Below are 18,175 nucleotides of genomic sequence, written 5' to 3'. Positions count from 1 at the left end.
TAAATATTACTCCTAATATTCATACTTATGTTTAAGACTTGATAACTCTTTATCCATGATCCATGAGAGGTGATCATCAGTCTACAAACATAATAGTCTTAATGCTTTAATGTTATCCCACTTCACACTAAAGCTCGACTACGGATACTTTAAGAATAGTGCCCTTGTGTTTAATGTGTTCTCATGATTAAGTCACACTTAATACATTAAACGGACTATCTATTCTAGGGACTTTATTAATCAACCATAATAAAGAAAATGCCTTTAAATAATTCGATACAAGTACCAAAAGTATTGGCCTCTAGGGCTTACACCAACATTTCCACCCCTACAATTGAGGAAAGTCCGACTAAGAATATCGAGAGAGCCTTTTTGTTACTCTAACTGATGCATGAATACTGACCTACACTAGAGCATTCGAAGGGCTAACAGTTGTCGACACGATCTGAATTCCCCTCTTCATTTGGTGAATTATCTTTTCGTACTTTATTGAATCTATATAAGACCATTATGAAAATGTTAAGAAGTGCATGTAAAAATAACTATCAATGAGAGATAAAGGCATCGAAAGCTCACCGAAGATAACATCCCTCTTCTCCTTGGTGCCACCATCCATCAACAAACAGGGTTTAATGAGCTACTTTAAGCATTTATTTAAGATTTCATCCCGGGGAATAACACCCAGAGCGTAACCCAATTCTTTGACGAAGGTGATCAACTATTTCTTCGGATAAATGTCTTATTGGGACATGTCACTTTCCTTGTAGACATATGATCCATTCCTGTCAAAAGTGACATTGGTTCCAAAACTTATGAAATAAATCGATACACCTTCTCTCCGTCCCGGTTCCCATGACGCATACTGTCGAATGAGCCTTTTCATTTAGAGGGGTAACCAAAAAGAATTGGTCTTCAAATGCTTCACGCCATTGGAAAACACTTCAAAATAACGAGTAACATACACCAATGTAATGAAGCCTTGACACTGCGTGTGGTTTACTGAGCTACGTTGTACTCTAAAAAGATGGAAGAAAAAGGATAACGAGGGCTTTCCTCTAGATAGTTACACCAATACTAGAAGACTTTGATGTAAGCCCAATCCACAGGGATCGTGTAATGACTTACCAAAAGAAAGATAATAAACATTATTAACGGTCTAGATCGCCTTAGGAAAACACTCAAGTACTTCAGTTTCTAAAGGTCATTATGATATAACCTACGCAAAGACGTATGAGACATGATGCACATTTAAGGCACGAATTCCCAATGACATCAACATCACTTCTAAGCTTTCCACTTATGTCAGACTATGACCGACGGTAAAGGACAAATGCAACAAAGCCCTCGCACTATAAAACATAGCAATGGCTTAGGGGAAAACTGTTCTAAGTCGGCCAGAAGACCCTATAACCGCGACTTAGAGGATGGAACAATCCACCAAGTCACTCCCGAAGCATGAGTGTTATCATAGGTTAAAGCAAAGGAGATCCGGATCCAGGATCCATCCAGTGACTCCCCGCATCCTACACCTGAAGTTTACTAAGTTATTATATAAAGAGGAAATACATCATTTTCTAAGTAAAATTCAAATTCAAACTCGATTCACTCATCTTACTCTCATACTGACTTGAGTGTTAAAGTGTTAATCTTGCAAGTCAACTTCATTCTCATTATACCAGGAGCTCAAATTCATCGTTACAATTTATAATCTTCAATCTCTGATCAATTTTGGTTCCCTAGCGAAACATATTGCATGGATTTATTTGATTTCAAGATGAATGTACTTGTATTAGATGGTGAACTATCATCATTTTAAATAAATTGTATGAATTTACTAAATGTTGAGTATGTTATATGAACTTATTTAATTTAATTTGAAGTTGTTTGAAAAATAAAAAATGTGGAATAATTTATTTATCAAAAAATAATCCTTTAAAAATAATAATAAATGAATGGATTATTTAAAAAAAGTATTTCAAAACGATCAACGGATAACTAAAATGAAAAATTGATTACTTTGATTCGATTATATTTTTTAAAATTAGTTAAAATCAAATTAAACTAAATCGATGTATAATTAATCGGTTATGAAAACTGACTCAAAGGACGTGTTAAACCCTTACTCTTACCAAAGGTAGTATGGAAGTTTTTAACATAACAATATTTTTTATTTTTCATGAGGTATGAAAAAACAATTTTTTTTGACCAAAAGTTTTCTTTTTAAATTTTTTTTTGTTCTTTATCTTTATTTTCTATAATAATATACAAAAGGAAAATTTGATTTTGGTATAACCTATTTTTCTATCAATTTTCCCCTTAAATAACTTACATAATACTAACAACTTCTAATAACTTCTATTGAAATCACTGTGTTATTTTCTTTCACATAACTTTCTACTATTAATTTCTTATATATATTTCAATTAAAATTAAAATTAAATAAAATAATATCGTATATATTTTCATATATATTTATTTAAAAAGCGGACAGATCCTACTTCTAGAAATAAAGAAAAACTTTTTTTTATAATTTGAATTTTTTGAATTTTTAACTTTTTAAAATATGATATTGTATATATCATATAAATGGAAAATTTGTTTTTTTTCAACATAAAAAAGAAAAGAAAAAACGGTTTTATATCTTTTTAACAATGCTAATTTGAACAACAAGATTTCGTTCATGAATCTTACAACCAAAATTTACTTTATACTTATCAACAAAAAAAGAATCGATTTTATATATTTTATTATTATAAAAAATAAATATAAAAATAAACCAAACGATGTAACTAATGTGATTCAATGTATACAGCCAATAAACATTTTAAAACGTCGTAATTATCCAAAAAAATCTATTTTTAATAATTACGTAAAAAAAATCCCATTTTAATTTTTCAATTTTAATATAGTAAAAAATTGAAAAAAATTGAATTAAATGAAAACGTATATGGATAGTTGAAGGCTATTTAGAAGAGAAGCAGCATTGCACACTCTGCACCAATTCCCTTCTCTTTCTCTTTCTCTTCCTCTCAATTCAGATTCAGTTACGGTGGCAAACCGCAAAGCGGTTATGGAGGCCACTTCTGAGTCTTCCGACCCCAAAGCCGTTAATCTTCCCGTCATTGATCTCCGCCTTGTATCTCAATCGGAGCTATACACTATCTCCCTTTCGCACGCTACCGGCTGTAACCGTCGCATCGACGAAGATTGCGTTATCCCTAAAATTGACCGTTCGGTTTTCAAAGAGTCCACCGGTAGCCGGAAACAGACGTTCTCTCGTCTCCGTCTGTTTCCTCGTAACAACAATAACCCGTACTCTCCCGTTCCTGCTGCTGTCGCTCCTGTTGCTGTTGTTCCCGCTCCTTCGTCTTCGTCTTCCCGCATTGCCGCTGACGGAGAGAATTCGCAAATAATCGATCTCCTGCAAGAACTATTCGGCGTTGAACCTCTCCGCGGCGCGTATAATGATCATGCTGTTCCGTTGCAAGTTGAGTTCAAACAACCGGCTCTTGAATTTACGCCTCAGGCTGTTCAGAATGTTCCGATTGATGGTAGTCAGACAAAGCGGAAGCGCGGAAGGCCTCGCAAGAGCGAGACTCCGGGCAGTGAGGCTCTTTTAGCCATTTGCGATGGTAATGGGAAGGCGATGGAAACGGATGATGAGAAGAAGGTAGAAACTGTTAATGGCAAGAAGAAGAAGGTGGAAACGGAAAATGAGAAGAAAGTGGAAGCGGCTAAGGAAAAGCAGGGGTTTGTTCTGGAGGATGCTGGGGATCCATTTGTGGAGGAGTTGATTGTGAGGACACAAGGGATGAATACGGAGCCAGAGTTGCTGGAGTTTTTGGAGGGTTTGAATGGAGTTTGGGGAAGTGATAGGAAGAAGAGGAGGATTGTTGATGCTAGTTGTCTCCGTGATGTGCTGCCAACTGGATGGAAACTCATACTTACTCTTCAGAGGAGAGGGAGTCGAGCATCGGTGTTATGTCGCCGATACGTAAGGTATTATGCAACTATCCTTTTCTTATTGCTTTATTCATTATTTGAATTTGAATTTGGATTGAAGCTTTGATATCATTTTAGAATTTGAATGTAAGCCTTGATATCATTTTAGAATTTGGATTTAAGACTTTAACTTAACCCCCACAAAACTGAAATTTAAGGGGGAGACTATCCAAGCCTTATCAGCACTGCCAGGGCCATATCTCTAGTTTGATGTGTTAATTTGGCTTCTGCTTGTTTTCATGCATATCCTATCTAAGTGGTAAGTAGTACCAAATTCACATGTTTGAATGGCCAGTCCGAGTTTAATAACTACAATGTAAAAAAGATACTTGATATGGAGTGAAAACATAACTGCTTTTTTGTTCAGTATGAGATCATAGAACTCATATTTGGTTTAGAAAGGGAATCTTAATTGAAATTGAATAATATATAATACACATGCAAAATTAAATTAAGCGATCTTGAGCAGACACAGCAGATGTTGGCACAATCAAGATATCTCTCATATATGGCAAAATGGCTCCTATTTTCCCTTTAGAGGACATTTCATCCTCAGAATCTGTACTATATTTGATCTGATTTAATTCATCTTTTATTAGTGTTCCTTGTTTGCTGAAAATATAATTGTTTCTAATATTTTGCTATGTTTTCCATCAGTTTATGAATAATTGAATAAGGGAAATATAGAGTGTATATATTAGTGTGTATTTATTTCACAATGCTTTTATTTTAAAAATTACATGTTATTTAGCAGTATAATGTAAGTACTAGTAGGTAGAAAAAGAACAGACTATTTGTGTTTGCTATCATTTTGATATGAGGAGAATGGGTTGAGTTTTTATAAAAGGAAGGGGCTGGGGTGGCATCTCTAATCCTGGGTCGGCCCTATCCTTCCTAGGGAGAGTTGTCTGCAGCCTGTGTTCTTTAATAGTTCAAGCTTTAATGAAAAGCTGTATTAGGCATATTAATGAAAAGGCCCTATCCTCTTATTAAATGAACCTCAATCTACTTACATGCATATTTTGATTTCTACTGTATCCAAGCAGTGTAGTTGATGGCAGATGGGCGGAGAGCCAAAAATCCTGCCATACCGGCCTCTTTTTGGTGCCGTTATAGCAGATTATGGCGGAAAACCCCGCAATATCGGATGATATTTACCATTGTGAACCCAAAAACTGCCATGTATATCTGCCATAGTGGCGCCATGGCCGCTATTTGATAACACTATCCAAGTTATGACACAGCTATAATGTGACCAACTTTTGGCTTTCTATTTTCACACGATCTCTGAATTATACAGATTATGGTACTCTGGATTTTTAGTTTCCATTCCTGTGTTGCGATGTTGTAATTTCTCTTAAACTTGTATTCCCCCAACTATCTTCGTAACTTTTAGAATGTATCAATTTTTTAAAAATCAATTTCACCACCGAGAACTGAAAATGAATTTGATTATTTATTCATTCGAGCATCAAATTCCTAACAATCCCACCTTTCATGAGATGGATGGAGGGATGAAGTTATTGTGACATTGAAGTTTGAGAATAAATTGTTAATATTAATCCTTAAGGAATGTTTTCAAGTATTCTTATGTGACATGCGAGGGACCAAATATGAGTTTTACTGTAATTTTATTCTGTAGCAGCTGTAACCTGAAGTCTATTGGGTTTATGCATATAATTGACTATTGCTTAAGTGTTATTTATGTTGAATTCTTATGTAATTTTCCTAATTTAATTCCATTCAGCCCTGACGGAGGCCAGTTTGAGACATACAAGGACGTTTCTTCATACTTGGTTTCTTTGTTCAATGTTCAAGATGCGGGCGAGTTAAAATCTTGTTATACTGATGGTAGTAAGCAGTTCTCCAGTAATATCAATATATCTGAAAATGTAAGCTAATATTTGTAATTTCTTTTTCTTTTTCTGTTCCAATAACAAAAGGGACATGTTTCAGTTTTTCTTCTTTTTACACACGCAGCAGATTATTGGTCACGTCCCTACAGGCGGCATTAAGATCGATGCCAGTGAAAGTTCTCATCATGAGAAGCAGGCCACCATATCATCACCAATTGGAGCTGAAAAGCGAAACACTTCTGATGGGAAATTAAATGGTGACCTGGAAGCTATGGATTGTGAACTAGGTGATGCCACCAATGGAGCCTTTAGAGTCTCTGACCATCCAACTGACGATAAGCTACCACTGAAGGCAGATAAGAAAGATGCAAACTCAGTTCAGGAATCCTTTCTTTCAGAGGACAGAGTTTATAATGTATGTAATCAGGAGTTGGTTGGTGCTTTTGTGGCTAGTAATGCTTCATGTAGTCTATATATATAACCAAAGGAACATATTTCATTTTTTCTCTCTTTTTATGCATGCAGCAGAGTGTTGGTCCCATCCCTACATGTGGCATGAAGATTGATGCCAATACAAGTTCTCATCAGAGGCAGGCCACCTTGTCATCATCAATTGGAGCTGGATGCTATAAAACTGTTCCCTATGGAAATGAGCAAGTACGTGTTGGTGACAACGGGCTTGGGCTTTCCGCCACATTAATGGAAAACCACATTCAGAAAATAGCTTCTGAAAGCAGCATGCTGGTTCCAAATTCTCAAGATATTTCTACTAATGGTAAACTTCAGTTTTGTCCAGAAGGCTCTTTTGTCCCATCCCAGAATGAACTTAACCATACATCTATAGAGAGTATGGATAGGGAACAAACTTTTGAGCTGAAGGACTCTGCTGGGGCAAAAAAAAATTATAATGATTTACCTGGCTCGTCCACTGATGAGAAAACATGGGATCACAATGATGAATATATGGATAATATTTCTTTTGATCCCTGGCAACAAGATGCACCTGTGTCTGATGTAATTGATTATACTCCCAATCTTTATGTAACTAATGGTGTTAGTGACGATCATGCTCTTCCATTGGACGAAGTTGCGACAAGCTCTTTACAAAAAATGAGTTCTCTGAATGACCAAATTTGCACAATGGACAAGCTGTTGCACAGAAGGTCTGAAAGTAACTTATTTACCGTAGCCGGGAGTCAGCCCCCTTCTGCCCTCCATGATAATATGAATAACATCTCAGCTGGAGCCTTTGGTGCAGTCAAACATGTTGATGCATCTCCTAGGGTCTTGCAGGGGGGATCACAATCTGTTTCTCCTGGTGGAAATATGTTAAACCAGTTTGACAAGAAAAATGATGATGGAGTTAATAATGGAAATACATCTTGCTTATCAGGTATTCACAAATAGCAGCCTGGCTGGATTCAAATGTGTCCTCAGATGCAGTACATGAAACAATTTTAAAAATAAAACATGTATGGTAGTTTGCAGAGTCTGCCTGTAAATTATCAATTTTTGGCTCAGGATGATAGCCTAGGAAAGGTAATATTTACATTATAGCAAAAAAAGATGTTCTATAGAAAGGTTTATTTGTTTTGAAGGCTTCATTTTATGCCTCTCTAGTATGTTATTTGAAATTCATGGTGAAATGCAACTATTTTCTTTTAATATGAATTTTTAGAAGTTAGTTTGAAAGTAGTTTATGCCATCATAGAACATATTGTTGCTTTTACTACAATTAACTTTATAACATGGTTACAAAATATATGGAAAAAATATTTTTTCGACATTTGGTGGATTTTGCACATTTAAAACGAAATGGAGAAGGTTGCTTATTGAGATAGTAATATTAGTTTTTACTTAGGTGCTTTATTGATTGAAGTATAATTCAATTCAATAGTGTTGTCCTTGGGTATTAAGAACCTAAAGTGTGTGATATGACCGAGCACATGTTGAAACTTGTAGTAGGACAATTCATGGACTGCAAATTCAAATACTGTATTATTTGGGGGCACAGGATTATTATACTTATGGAGAAAACTACTAACAGGAACTTTGTGGTGGCTGTAAGGTGTTGAATTTGACGCCAAAATTAGCTGTGATACATTCATGGCGGTCTAGGAGCCTCTGACTTGAGATCATGGAAAAGCCATGTTCTAGCCAATTAGATAAGTATAGCTACATTTATAATCATATTATAGTACCTTGTGTTGCTTTTTGAGTAAAGGTGTATCGATGTTTTCTCTATAAGCTTCTCGCCTCACATTATTTTTGAGGGACCTGTGAAAACAGTTATGTGGAGGATTGGATTTTATGCTGTGAATAGGACTGACTGACTAACATGTTTTAAGATTGTGTCCAAATTTAAAAACGATTGAGCTTATGAACCTTAACTTGAACTAAGTTTTGTTCTTTTGCTAAATAAGTACTCTAGGAAATGTACTATTCTCTACTTGCATGCTTTATTTTTTAAAGCTAATAGTTTCTGTTCTACTGTTTTCTTCCTCCTTTACTAATTTTGCTTGTATTTTCTGAAGAAACAGACAGATACTTGAAGGCAACATTATTTTGTTGATAAACTCAGCTGATCGTGCTGGTGGCTTCGCAATTCCAGAGGTTACTGTGCAGGTTCTGGTGTGAGGCTTCTCCTTCTTCTTGCCAGAGCTCAGACTGCTTTTTTATCTTTCAAGTAAAAGTTTACCTTTAGGTCATTTTAGTTTAGAACATTCTTTTTCCTTCTCTGCTATACCGATACATTGAATTTTTGGTTGATCCTTCAAATGAAGAAGGAACTATTTTCCCCCCAAATTTCAAAATTGAAAGGTCATACCAGGTGTTGATTTTCGTGTTTGACAAGAATCTGCCTGTTTGCACAACCGTTGATGCACCAAAGGTTCCATCACATATCGCGGTAAGTAGGAGGTTTTTATGGTCGACCTCCTAAATATAAAATCAAATTTATTATAAATAATTTGAATATATATTTTTATATTCATTCAACTATTCTTTTCTTTAATTTTATGATATGATTTATAAGCTTAATCTCCTTGTATTCAACACAATTTTGTATATCATTTGTTTTCTTATAAATTAGAATCAATAATCTTCTCTTTGACTTCATAATTTCATTATAAAATTTTGAAACAACTATTCCCTACATTTTTATGACTTTTTCTTACCTCAATAGATATGTTGTCTGTCCGCTGCCTTGCCATTATCAATCATTCTTAATGCTTTTTTTTATCACATGCTTTTGAATATGCTGCCTTGCCATTATCAATCATTCTTAATGCTTTTTTTTATCACATGCTTTTGAATATGATGAATCGTTGATAAGAACTATAATTTTGATCCTTCTTTTTAATGTCTACCATGTTAGAGTTTGATATGATCACATGTCTTTTATTGAATATGTTATAAAAATAACTATGCCATTCATCTTTTATATCTTTTTTAAACAAGAACCTTACCTTCTTAATTATTTATACATTTTACTTGATCTGGGCTTCTTGTCTTTCTTTTCTGTCCCTTAGCAAATCGACAAATGTATTTTCTCCCTCCTTAGTACAATTGTCAATTATTTTAGTTATTTTTCTCTATCTACCATCTTCTTGGTTTCTCTCTTGCTTTCTTATATCTTTTCAATTTTTATCACTTTTACACCTCTATTAAGCTCCGAAATATTTTCTTTTGATTCTTTATTATGCACATTTTCATTGTACTACCAAGGTTTTTTACATTTGAATCTAAAACCTCTTGATTCTTTTGACTTCTCTTTTATTACTTTTATATTATATGTGTCATCTTGTCTTACATATCATTTTCACTTTTTTATAACTCTATGCAATACTCCTATAAAATATATTGCTGGAAGATTTATTGTGTTTTTCATCCTTTTCAAAATACGACTTTACTGTTCAAACAAATCCTTAATGGATCTCCTAATAAAAAAGGAATATATTTGAGAACATGTCAACCCATTTTATATATGACAAAGTGTTTCTGTATTTTTACAAAGCACATATTATCTAAAGATAAAAAATCGATACAAAAATAGATGATGAATTTATCGTCCAAATATATCTTCCCAAGGTCATACCTTCCTTGTAAGCCATCAAAATATTTAGATATACTCTCACTAGATGCCTATTTAGAAACACAACCTCCTCATTCCCCTCTCTCAAAGATTTACTTGAAAGTGTCTTCCTAACTCTACAAGAGGCATGTTAGCACTAATAACGTTAACATATCTTACGGAAAATGTTCATTACACCCTTAGGTCACATTTGAAAACTCTAAAATGTCATTCATGCGTCTGAAGATGCATCTCTAAACGCATCCAAAATCACACTAGACTTCTCTTTTCTGAGATCTATCCTATTTTGAATAAAATATGGTCTGAAGATGCATCTACTTCTGTTATTTGGGTGTGCCTAGAGATGCATTTTTGAAATGTTCCTCCTTGAAGTCCTTTAAAAGTTATTGGAAGCGTGTTAGTGGAAATAGAAAATTATTTTGGAGATGCATCTTTAGATACCCCCTAAAATGCTCCTTGAAGTCCTTTAAAAGGTATTGGAAATGTGTTAATGAAAATATAAGATTATTTCGGAGAAGCATCTTTGGATACCCCCTGAATTATTTCATTGCAACACCATTGTCCCAACATTGTAATTTTTTGATATCAAGTTATATTAAAGTAAAACCAAAGTGAAATCATAGAAAAATCAATTTTATGTTAAAGTTAAATGAAAGTAAAAAATCATACAGTAATTCAAAAATTCTAAATCATACATAACATTTGTCCGAAAATAAAAAAATAGTAACACATTTAAACATAAACTAATGGGTAAGTCTACCCCCTTGCATTCTCCTCCGTCTGTATTGCACGACACTCCGTAACTCGACAATCATGCTCTCCACGAGGGTCAACTGAGGACTACCTACCATAAAAATTATTGCCTCTATGCCTGCTTTACCCATCTCCACAACAAGCTGACAAACCGCCGACACGTCCTTGGTGTGGTCATCCCTAGCCTTAAGTATCTCCTGATTAGTTGTCCTAGGAGGCATTCCAGGAGCGTCTCGCGTCATGATAGCGTCTGACACTTTATAGAACCATGTCATGTGGTTGTCTGCATAGGTCTATTGTACAATTACTAGTACCATGTCATACTCCTCTGGTACCATATGACTCTCAAAGTCAAGTATTGCATCGAGGTCTCTACGACAAACGGTTGGAGGAGAGGACTCATAGGGGGTTTCAGGATAATCTGCATATAGTCAAACTTCGGCATCACTTGCTCGGGTAGATAAGGATACATAAGAGATGGCCACATGTCATTCATCCAGAGTATAAGGAAATGATGTCTAATGGACGCTTCTCGCGGTGACCCCTGAACGGGCAGAAGCAAATGTCATCTATTACATGACAATCAAGATGCACTCTGAATGGTTCGACTGCATTATTGCCCCTATACGGAAGAAGTGTGGCAACACACGTCTAATCCTTAGTGTATATAGACATAACTTCTCACCCCGTGATGCGATGAAAGTGGGAGATGATCAATCTTTGAAAATAAATTATGAAAATATTAATAAGAAGTGTAACAAATGAATTATGAAAATATTAGTAACAATAAATTACCTTAAACAACGTGTAACTCCTTGTCATCTGCTTTGTCTTTCAAAATAACTCTCGCTTAACTTCGAGTACAAGTAGACCAATACATGCGGGGCCCAAGTTGTACTCATGAATCACAATCAAGTCGATGAAGTACTGAAGGTAGACCTCATCGATATAGGTTGCACGTTTGTCCACAAATATGGACATGTCAACCAAGAACAATAGGTACCACCTCAATGCATAAGTATGATGGTGTCCAACCTGCATATCACCACCTTCGATATCCATAACCCACTATTGGTGTTCTTTATAAACCTTTTCCAAAAAACTAAATCTTGCACGAGCACCGCTTGTGACATTTTCCTCCTCTGAGGTCTCAGTTGGGTCATCCCCCAAATGGGTGACCATCCTCTCGATGACTTCCTCTCGACCGATCCTTCTGTGGCCCAGTAATTTCCCCTTATGGAAAGACGCATGAGGCATGAAAAGTCATCCAAGGTGATGTTTATCTCGCCTATAAAAAGGTGGAAAGACGAAGTCTCTGAATGTCACATCTCTACAAAAGTCGTATGCATGTCGTGGGATATGGTCATGTACGTAGTAAAACGTAAATCAGGAATACCGGAATAACGTAGAACATCCTGAAATCAAGCAGTAGTGGTCTTCCCAAACCCCAATATCTTTCGGTTGTGGTTTACCAATTTCAAACATGTACGCTCCTGTAAAAAGAAAATATCACCATCAGTGTCGATTTAATTAGTTGAAAACATATATATTGCAATAGAAATTTTTTCTTTTACTTTTACTTGAAAGGTACTCTCACATCACATAAAAACACATCTATCATTTCCATTTCAATTACACAATTTGAAATTTGAATCCTATGATTTACATCTTTTATTTCTCTTTTAATTTTTAAATTTTAAACTTTTATCCGATGGTAGGAAATAGTCTCTAACTTTTACTTCTAAACTAGAAATATTCAGTCTTTTATTAAATTGACATTTCTACTCATGCAAAATTATATGCATCTAATGTTCCACCATATAGCGCAGTAAGAAGGATGTTTTTATGGTCGACCTCCTAAATATAAAATCAAATTTTTTATAAATAATTTGAATATATATTTTTAGATTCATTCAACTATTTTTTTCTTTAACTTTATGATATGACCTATAAGTTTAATCTCCTTGTATTCAACAAAATTTTGTATATCATTCGTTTTCTTATAAACTAGAATCAATAATCTTATTCTCTGTTTGTGCTAACATTTTCTTTGACTTCATAATCTCGTTATCAAATTTTGAGACAATTATTACCTACATTTTTATGATTTTTTCTTACCTCAATAGATATGTTTGCTGCCCACTACCTTACCATTATCAATCGTTTTTAATGTTTTTTTTATCACATGCTTTTGAATCCGATGAATCAGTTAATAAGAACTATAATTTTGACCCTTCTTTTAATGTTTAGCATGTTATAGTTTGATATGATCACATGTCTTTTATTAAATATGTTATAAAAATAACTATTCTATTCATCTTTTATATCTCTTTTGAACAAGAACCTTACCTTCTTAATCATTTATACATTTTACTTGATTCGAGCTTCTTGTCTTTCTTTTTTTGCCTCTTAGCAAATCGACAAATATATTTTCTCCCTCCTTAGTACAATTGTCAATTATTTTAGTTATTTTTCTCTATCTACCATCTTCTTGGTTTCTCTCTGGGTTTCCTTATATCTTTTCAATTTTCACTATTTTTACACCTCTATTAAGCTCTCAAACATTTTCTTTTGATTCTTTATTATGCACATTTTCATTGTACTACCAAGGTTTTTCACATTTGAATCTAAAATCTCTTAATTCTTTCGACTTTTCTTTTATTACTTTTATATTATATGTGTCATCTTGTCTTACATATCATTTTCACTTTTTTACAACTCTCTGAAATATCCCTATAAAATATTGTGCTGGAAGATTTATTTTGTTTTTCATCCTTCAATTGCCACCATTTTATATGTTGAACTACATTGTGGCTTATTTTCGCTCGCCTCTTAACCCTTCTATTCATAATCAACACTCGATGTTAAATGGTTAAAATTTCTCAAAATACGACTTTATTGTTCAAACAAATCCTTCTTAATGGATCTTCTAATAAAAAGGAATATATTTGAGAACATGTCAACCCATTTTATATATGACAAAGTGTTTTTGTATTTTCACAAAGCACATCTTATCTAAAGATAAAAAACCGATACAAAAATATATGATGAATTTATCGTCCACATTTATCTTTCCAAGGTCATACCTTCCCCGCAAGGCATCAAAATATTTAGATTTACTCTCTATAGATGCCTATTTAGAAACACAACCTCCCCATTCCCCTCTTTCAAAGATTTACTTGAAAATGTCTTCCTAACTCTACATGAGGCATGTAAGCACTAATAACGTTAATATATCTTATGGGAAGTGTTCATTACAGCCTTAGGTGTGCATCCCACACCTTTGAAAAACTCTAAAATATCCTTCATACGTCTCAAGATGCATCTCTAAACGCACTCAAAATCACATCAGGCTTTGCTTTTTTGAGATCTACCCCCATTTTAAATAAAATATGGTCTGAAGATGCATCTACGTTTGTTATTTGGGTGTGTCCAAAGATGCATTTTTTAAATGTCCATTGAAGTCCTTTAAAAGGTATTGGAAGCGTGTTAATGGAAATAGAAGATTATTTTGGAGATGCATCTCTAGATACCCCCCTGAAATATTCATTGAAGTCCTTTAAAAGGTATTGGAAACATGTTAATGGAAATAGAAGATTATTTCGGAGATCCATCTCTGGATACCCCCCTGAATTTTTTCAGAGGAACACCATTCTCCCAACATTGTAATTTTTTGATACCAAGTTATATTAAAGTAAAATCAAAGTGAAATCATAGAAAAATCAAGTTTATATTAAATTTAAATTAAAGTAAAAAGTCATACAGTAATTCAAAAATTCTAAACCATACATAACATTTATCCGGAAAAAAAAATAGTAACACATTCAAACATAAAATAATGGGTAAGTCTACCCCCTGTATTGCGCGACACTCCGTAACTCGACAATCATGCTCTCCACGAGGGTCAACTGAGGACTACCTACCACAATTGTTTTTTCCTTTATGCCTGCTTTACCTATCTCCACAACACGCTGACAGACTGCCGACACGTCTTTGGTGTAGTCATCCCTAGCCTTAGGTATCTCCTTGTTAGTTGGCCTAGGAGGCCTTCCAGGAGTGTCTCACATCATGATAGCGTGTGACATCCTATAAAACCATGTCATGCAGCCATCTGCATAGATTTGTTGTACAATTACTAGTACCATGTGATACTCCTATGGTACCATGTGTCTCTCGAAGTCAAGTGTTGCATCGAGGTCTCTACGACAGACGGTGGTAGGAGCGGACTCATAGGGGGTCTCAGAATAATCTGCATATAGTCAAACTTCTTCATCACTTACTCGGGCAGATAAGGATACATAAGAGATGACCACATGCCATTCATCTAAAGTATAAGGAAATGACGTCTAATGGACGCGTCTCGCGGTGACCCCTGAACGGGCAGAAGCAAATGTCATCTATTACATGACAGTCAAGATGCACTCTGAATGGTTCGACTGCATTATTCCCCCTATACGGAAGAAATGTGGCAGCACGCGTCCAATCCTTAGTGTATGTAGGCAGAACTTCCCACCCCGTGATGCAATGAAAGTGGGAGATGATCAATCTCTGAAAATGAATTATGAAAATATTAATAACAAGTGTAACAAATGAATTATGAAAATATTAGTAACAATAAATTATCGTAAACAATGTGAAACTCCTTGTCATCTATTTTATCTTCCAAAGACAACTTTCATCCAACTTCGAGTACAAGTAGACCAACACATACGGGCCCCAAGTTGTACTCATGAATCACAATCAAGTCGATGAAGTACTGAAGGTAGACCACATTGATATAGGTTGCACGTTTTTCCACAAACATGGACGTGTCAACCAGGAACGAGAGGTAACACCTCAATGCATAAGTATGATGGTGTCCAACCTGTATATCACCACCTTCGGCATCCATAACCCACTATAGGTGTTCTTTATAAACCTTTTCCAAAAAACTAAATCTTGCATGAGCACCGCTTATGGCATTTTCCTCCTCCGAGGTCTCAGTTGGGTCATCCCCTAAATGGGTGACCATTCTCTCGACGACTTCCTCTCGATCGATCCTTCTATGGCCCAGTAATTCCCCCTTATGTAAAGATGCAGGAGGAATGAAACATCATCCAAGGTGATGGTCATCTCGCCTATAGAAAGGTGGAAAAACGAAGTCTCTGAATGTCACATCTATGCAAAATCCGCATGCATGTCGTGAGATATGATCATGTACGCAGTAGAACATAAATCAGAAATATCGGAATAACGTAGAACATCCTGAAACCAAGCAGCAGTGGGCTGCCCCAACTCTAATATCTTTCGTCTGTGGTTTACCGATTTCAAACATGTGCGCTTCTGTAAAAAGAAAGTATCACCATCAGTGTCGATTTGATTAGTTGAAAATATATATATTGTAAAAGAAAAAATATATACCTCTTCTTCCCAGACATGTCTAGCAGCATGATCTGCATAGAGATGAAGTAAGGAGGTGTCAATAACTTCCTTTTGAGTTCCAGGGGATTTAGGGTCTGTTGTAACATCTAGGACTTATGGCCCTGTGAAGTGGATGCTTGAGATAGGCGACTACGAGAAGTAGAACCAGATGGTTGAAGACCTCAGTGATGCGAACCAGATGGTTGCGAACCATCAAATGAGTTATCAAAAACTCGTGGCCTTGCAGTCCTGGCTACGACCTTCTCACGTCATACCAACGCGATCTTGGACACACATTTGAGCCTAACTCTGCCATGGTTGTTTTCAACTATTGCATCTGTGTTACAAACCGACACAGAGAAAAATAATATGTCAGGGCAAATCCATAAATTCCACAAAATCAACCAAATTTTATCTTGAGTCAAATCCGGAGATGTATATCCGAAAATAGAACTGAGAAAATCTGGAGATGCATCTCTGAACAAACCTATGATTCTCAGTCATAGCAGAAATGTCATTGTTGCCCTAACCCTCCAAAAATATGTCAATGCATGTTCTTGTAGGCTACCATTTTTGTTTACACTACTATCTAATGTATCTAAAACAACTAATGTAGCTTAAACAACTAACTACAAATCAAAACATGAAATGATATAGTATTTTGAAAATCTTACCAAATCAAATTGATGAGAAGTAGAAGCTTGAATGTATGAGATGCTGGAAAGGAGGAGAAAGAGCTCCAATGATAAAAGTTTGTTAGGGAGAGACACTCAATCGATTGTGAGAGCTCAAAAGCTTGAAAGGATGGGAAGTTTTTTTTAGAAAACGAAGTAGGAGGAAAAGGTAAGGTATGACGCGAGGATATGAAACAAAAGTGCATCTCCGAACCACCAACTAATTTTTGAATAAATAATATTTATGGAGATACATCTTCAGACTCATTTTTTACATGTACGGAGATGCATCTCTGAAATTATTTTTGACAAAAATATGGTGCCTCGTTGTTTTATACTGAGAAGTGTTTAAAAAAATTGCATTTGAATGGACAATTATGATTTTTCACGGTGGTGGAAAGAACAAATTTTGTATGTTACTTTACAAATTTTAGAATGATCTCACATCCTTTTTTTTACATCCATGATATCTTTCTTCTCCTCTTTATCAACAATAATGCCTACTTCATTTTCAAATTTAACTTTTTGTATACTAAAAATTAAAATTTAAGTTGCTTAATTCTTTCACTTTTTACCTTTTTGGATATATAAAATTGATCTTCATCTTAATGATAATTTTCATAATTTTTTTTTATAGTGTTTTATATTTTATGTTCCAAGGCTAGTTATACATCTTTCCATATTTAAAGCGAATAGCTTCCCTTATTTGAAGTGAGTACGCTCTCCGTACTTTTTCCCATATCATACTGAGACAATTTTTCACCTTTGTGAGCTCACTTGAAATCCTAGCAAGAAGTGCATCTTATTCCATTCAGGTTCAAATTCAATTGGTATTTAGTGTGTTTTGAAGGACAAGGTTTTAGTTTGTTTAACATTCACAAAATTTTCCATCACGAACTTTTCATTCATCTTATTTTGATAGTTTTTTTTTTAGAAAAATGAATATAAATACTTTTGAAGTATTTTTTTTTACCTAACACTGCAATATCATTTTCTCACCCTTACTTTTTTTCCATAAAAATAAGAATTTATTTCAATAAATGAATTAGTTTAGATATGACATTTTTTGCTAAATTTATTGCTTTAATAATAGAGTAATTGGAGACACGTGATCTTTAAATAAAACTGAGTGAACTTCAAATAGTTGTCAAAATTTGACGATTTCTTTTGTTGATTAAAAATCTTTCTAAACCATTTAATGATCTATCATTATAGAAAAATCATCGAAAAGATAGGGCACTAACCTAAAAAAGGAAGCTCTTGTTAACGAAAAAGCCACCATATTAGATTTGCTTGTCTTCTAGCATAAACCACATCTTAAAGTTTTGATGATTATTTAATATTTGTTTACATAGGGACATGTTAAACAAAATTAATAAATGTCCACTTGATTATTA

At 34.6% G+C, this 18,175-nt stretch overlaps 1 protein-coding gene across 7 annotated transcripts; it reads left to right on the top strand.

The window, feature by feature from the left end:
• Nucleotides 1-2,957: 2,957 nt before the first annotated feature.
• Nucleotides 2,958-8,714, top strand: LOC127084218 (methyl-CpG-binding domain-containing protein 8). Of its 7 annotated transcripts, none has more exons than XR_007788655.1 (5): nt 2,958-3,999; nt 5,750-5,894; nt 5,983-6,273; nt 6,384-7,397; nt 8,399-8,714. XR_007788655.1 is itself a non-coding variant. In XM_051024627.1 (5 exons), the coding sequence occupies exons 1-5, from the start codon at nt 3,071-3,073 to the stop codon at nt 8,428-8,430; spliced, it is 2,268 nt and encodes a 755-aa protein (XP_050880584.1). In that variant the 5' UTR covers nt 2,958-3,070; the 3' UTR covers nt 8,431-8,714. The 7 variants fall into 7 exon arrangements, 4 of the variants coding, with proteins under 4 accessions (XP_050880584.1, XP_050880585.1, XP_050880586.1 ...); XR_007788656.1 differs by having other exon boundaries at nt 8,393-8,714; XR_007788657.1 differs by lacking the exon at nt 8,399-8,714 and adding an exon at nt 7,906-8,376.
• The last annotated feature ends 9,461 nt before the right edge of the window (nt 8,715-18,175 follow it).

Source organism: Lathyrus oleraceus, chromosome 5, assembly GCF_024323335.1.
Source record: "Lathyrus oleraceus cultivar Zhongwan6 chromosome 5, CAAS_Psat_ZW6_1.0, whole genome shotgun sequence".
NCBI lineage: Eukaryota > Viridiplantae > Streptophyta > Magnoliopsida > Fabales > Fabaceae > Lathyrus > Lathyrus oleraceus.
This window is presented reverse-complemented; position numbering and strand designations above follow the sequence as displayed.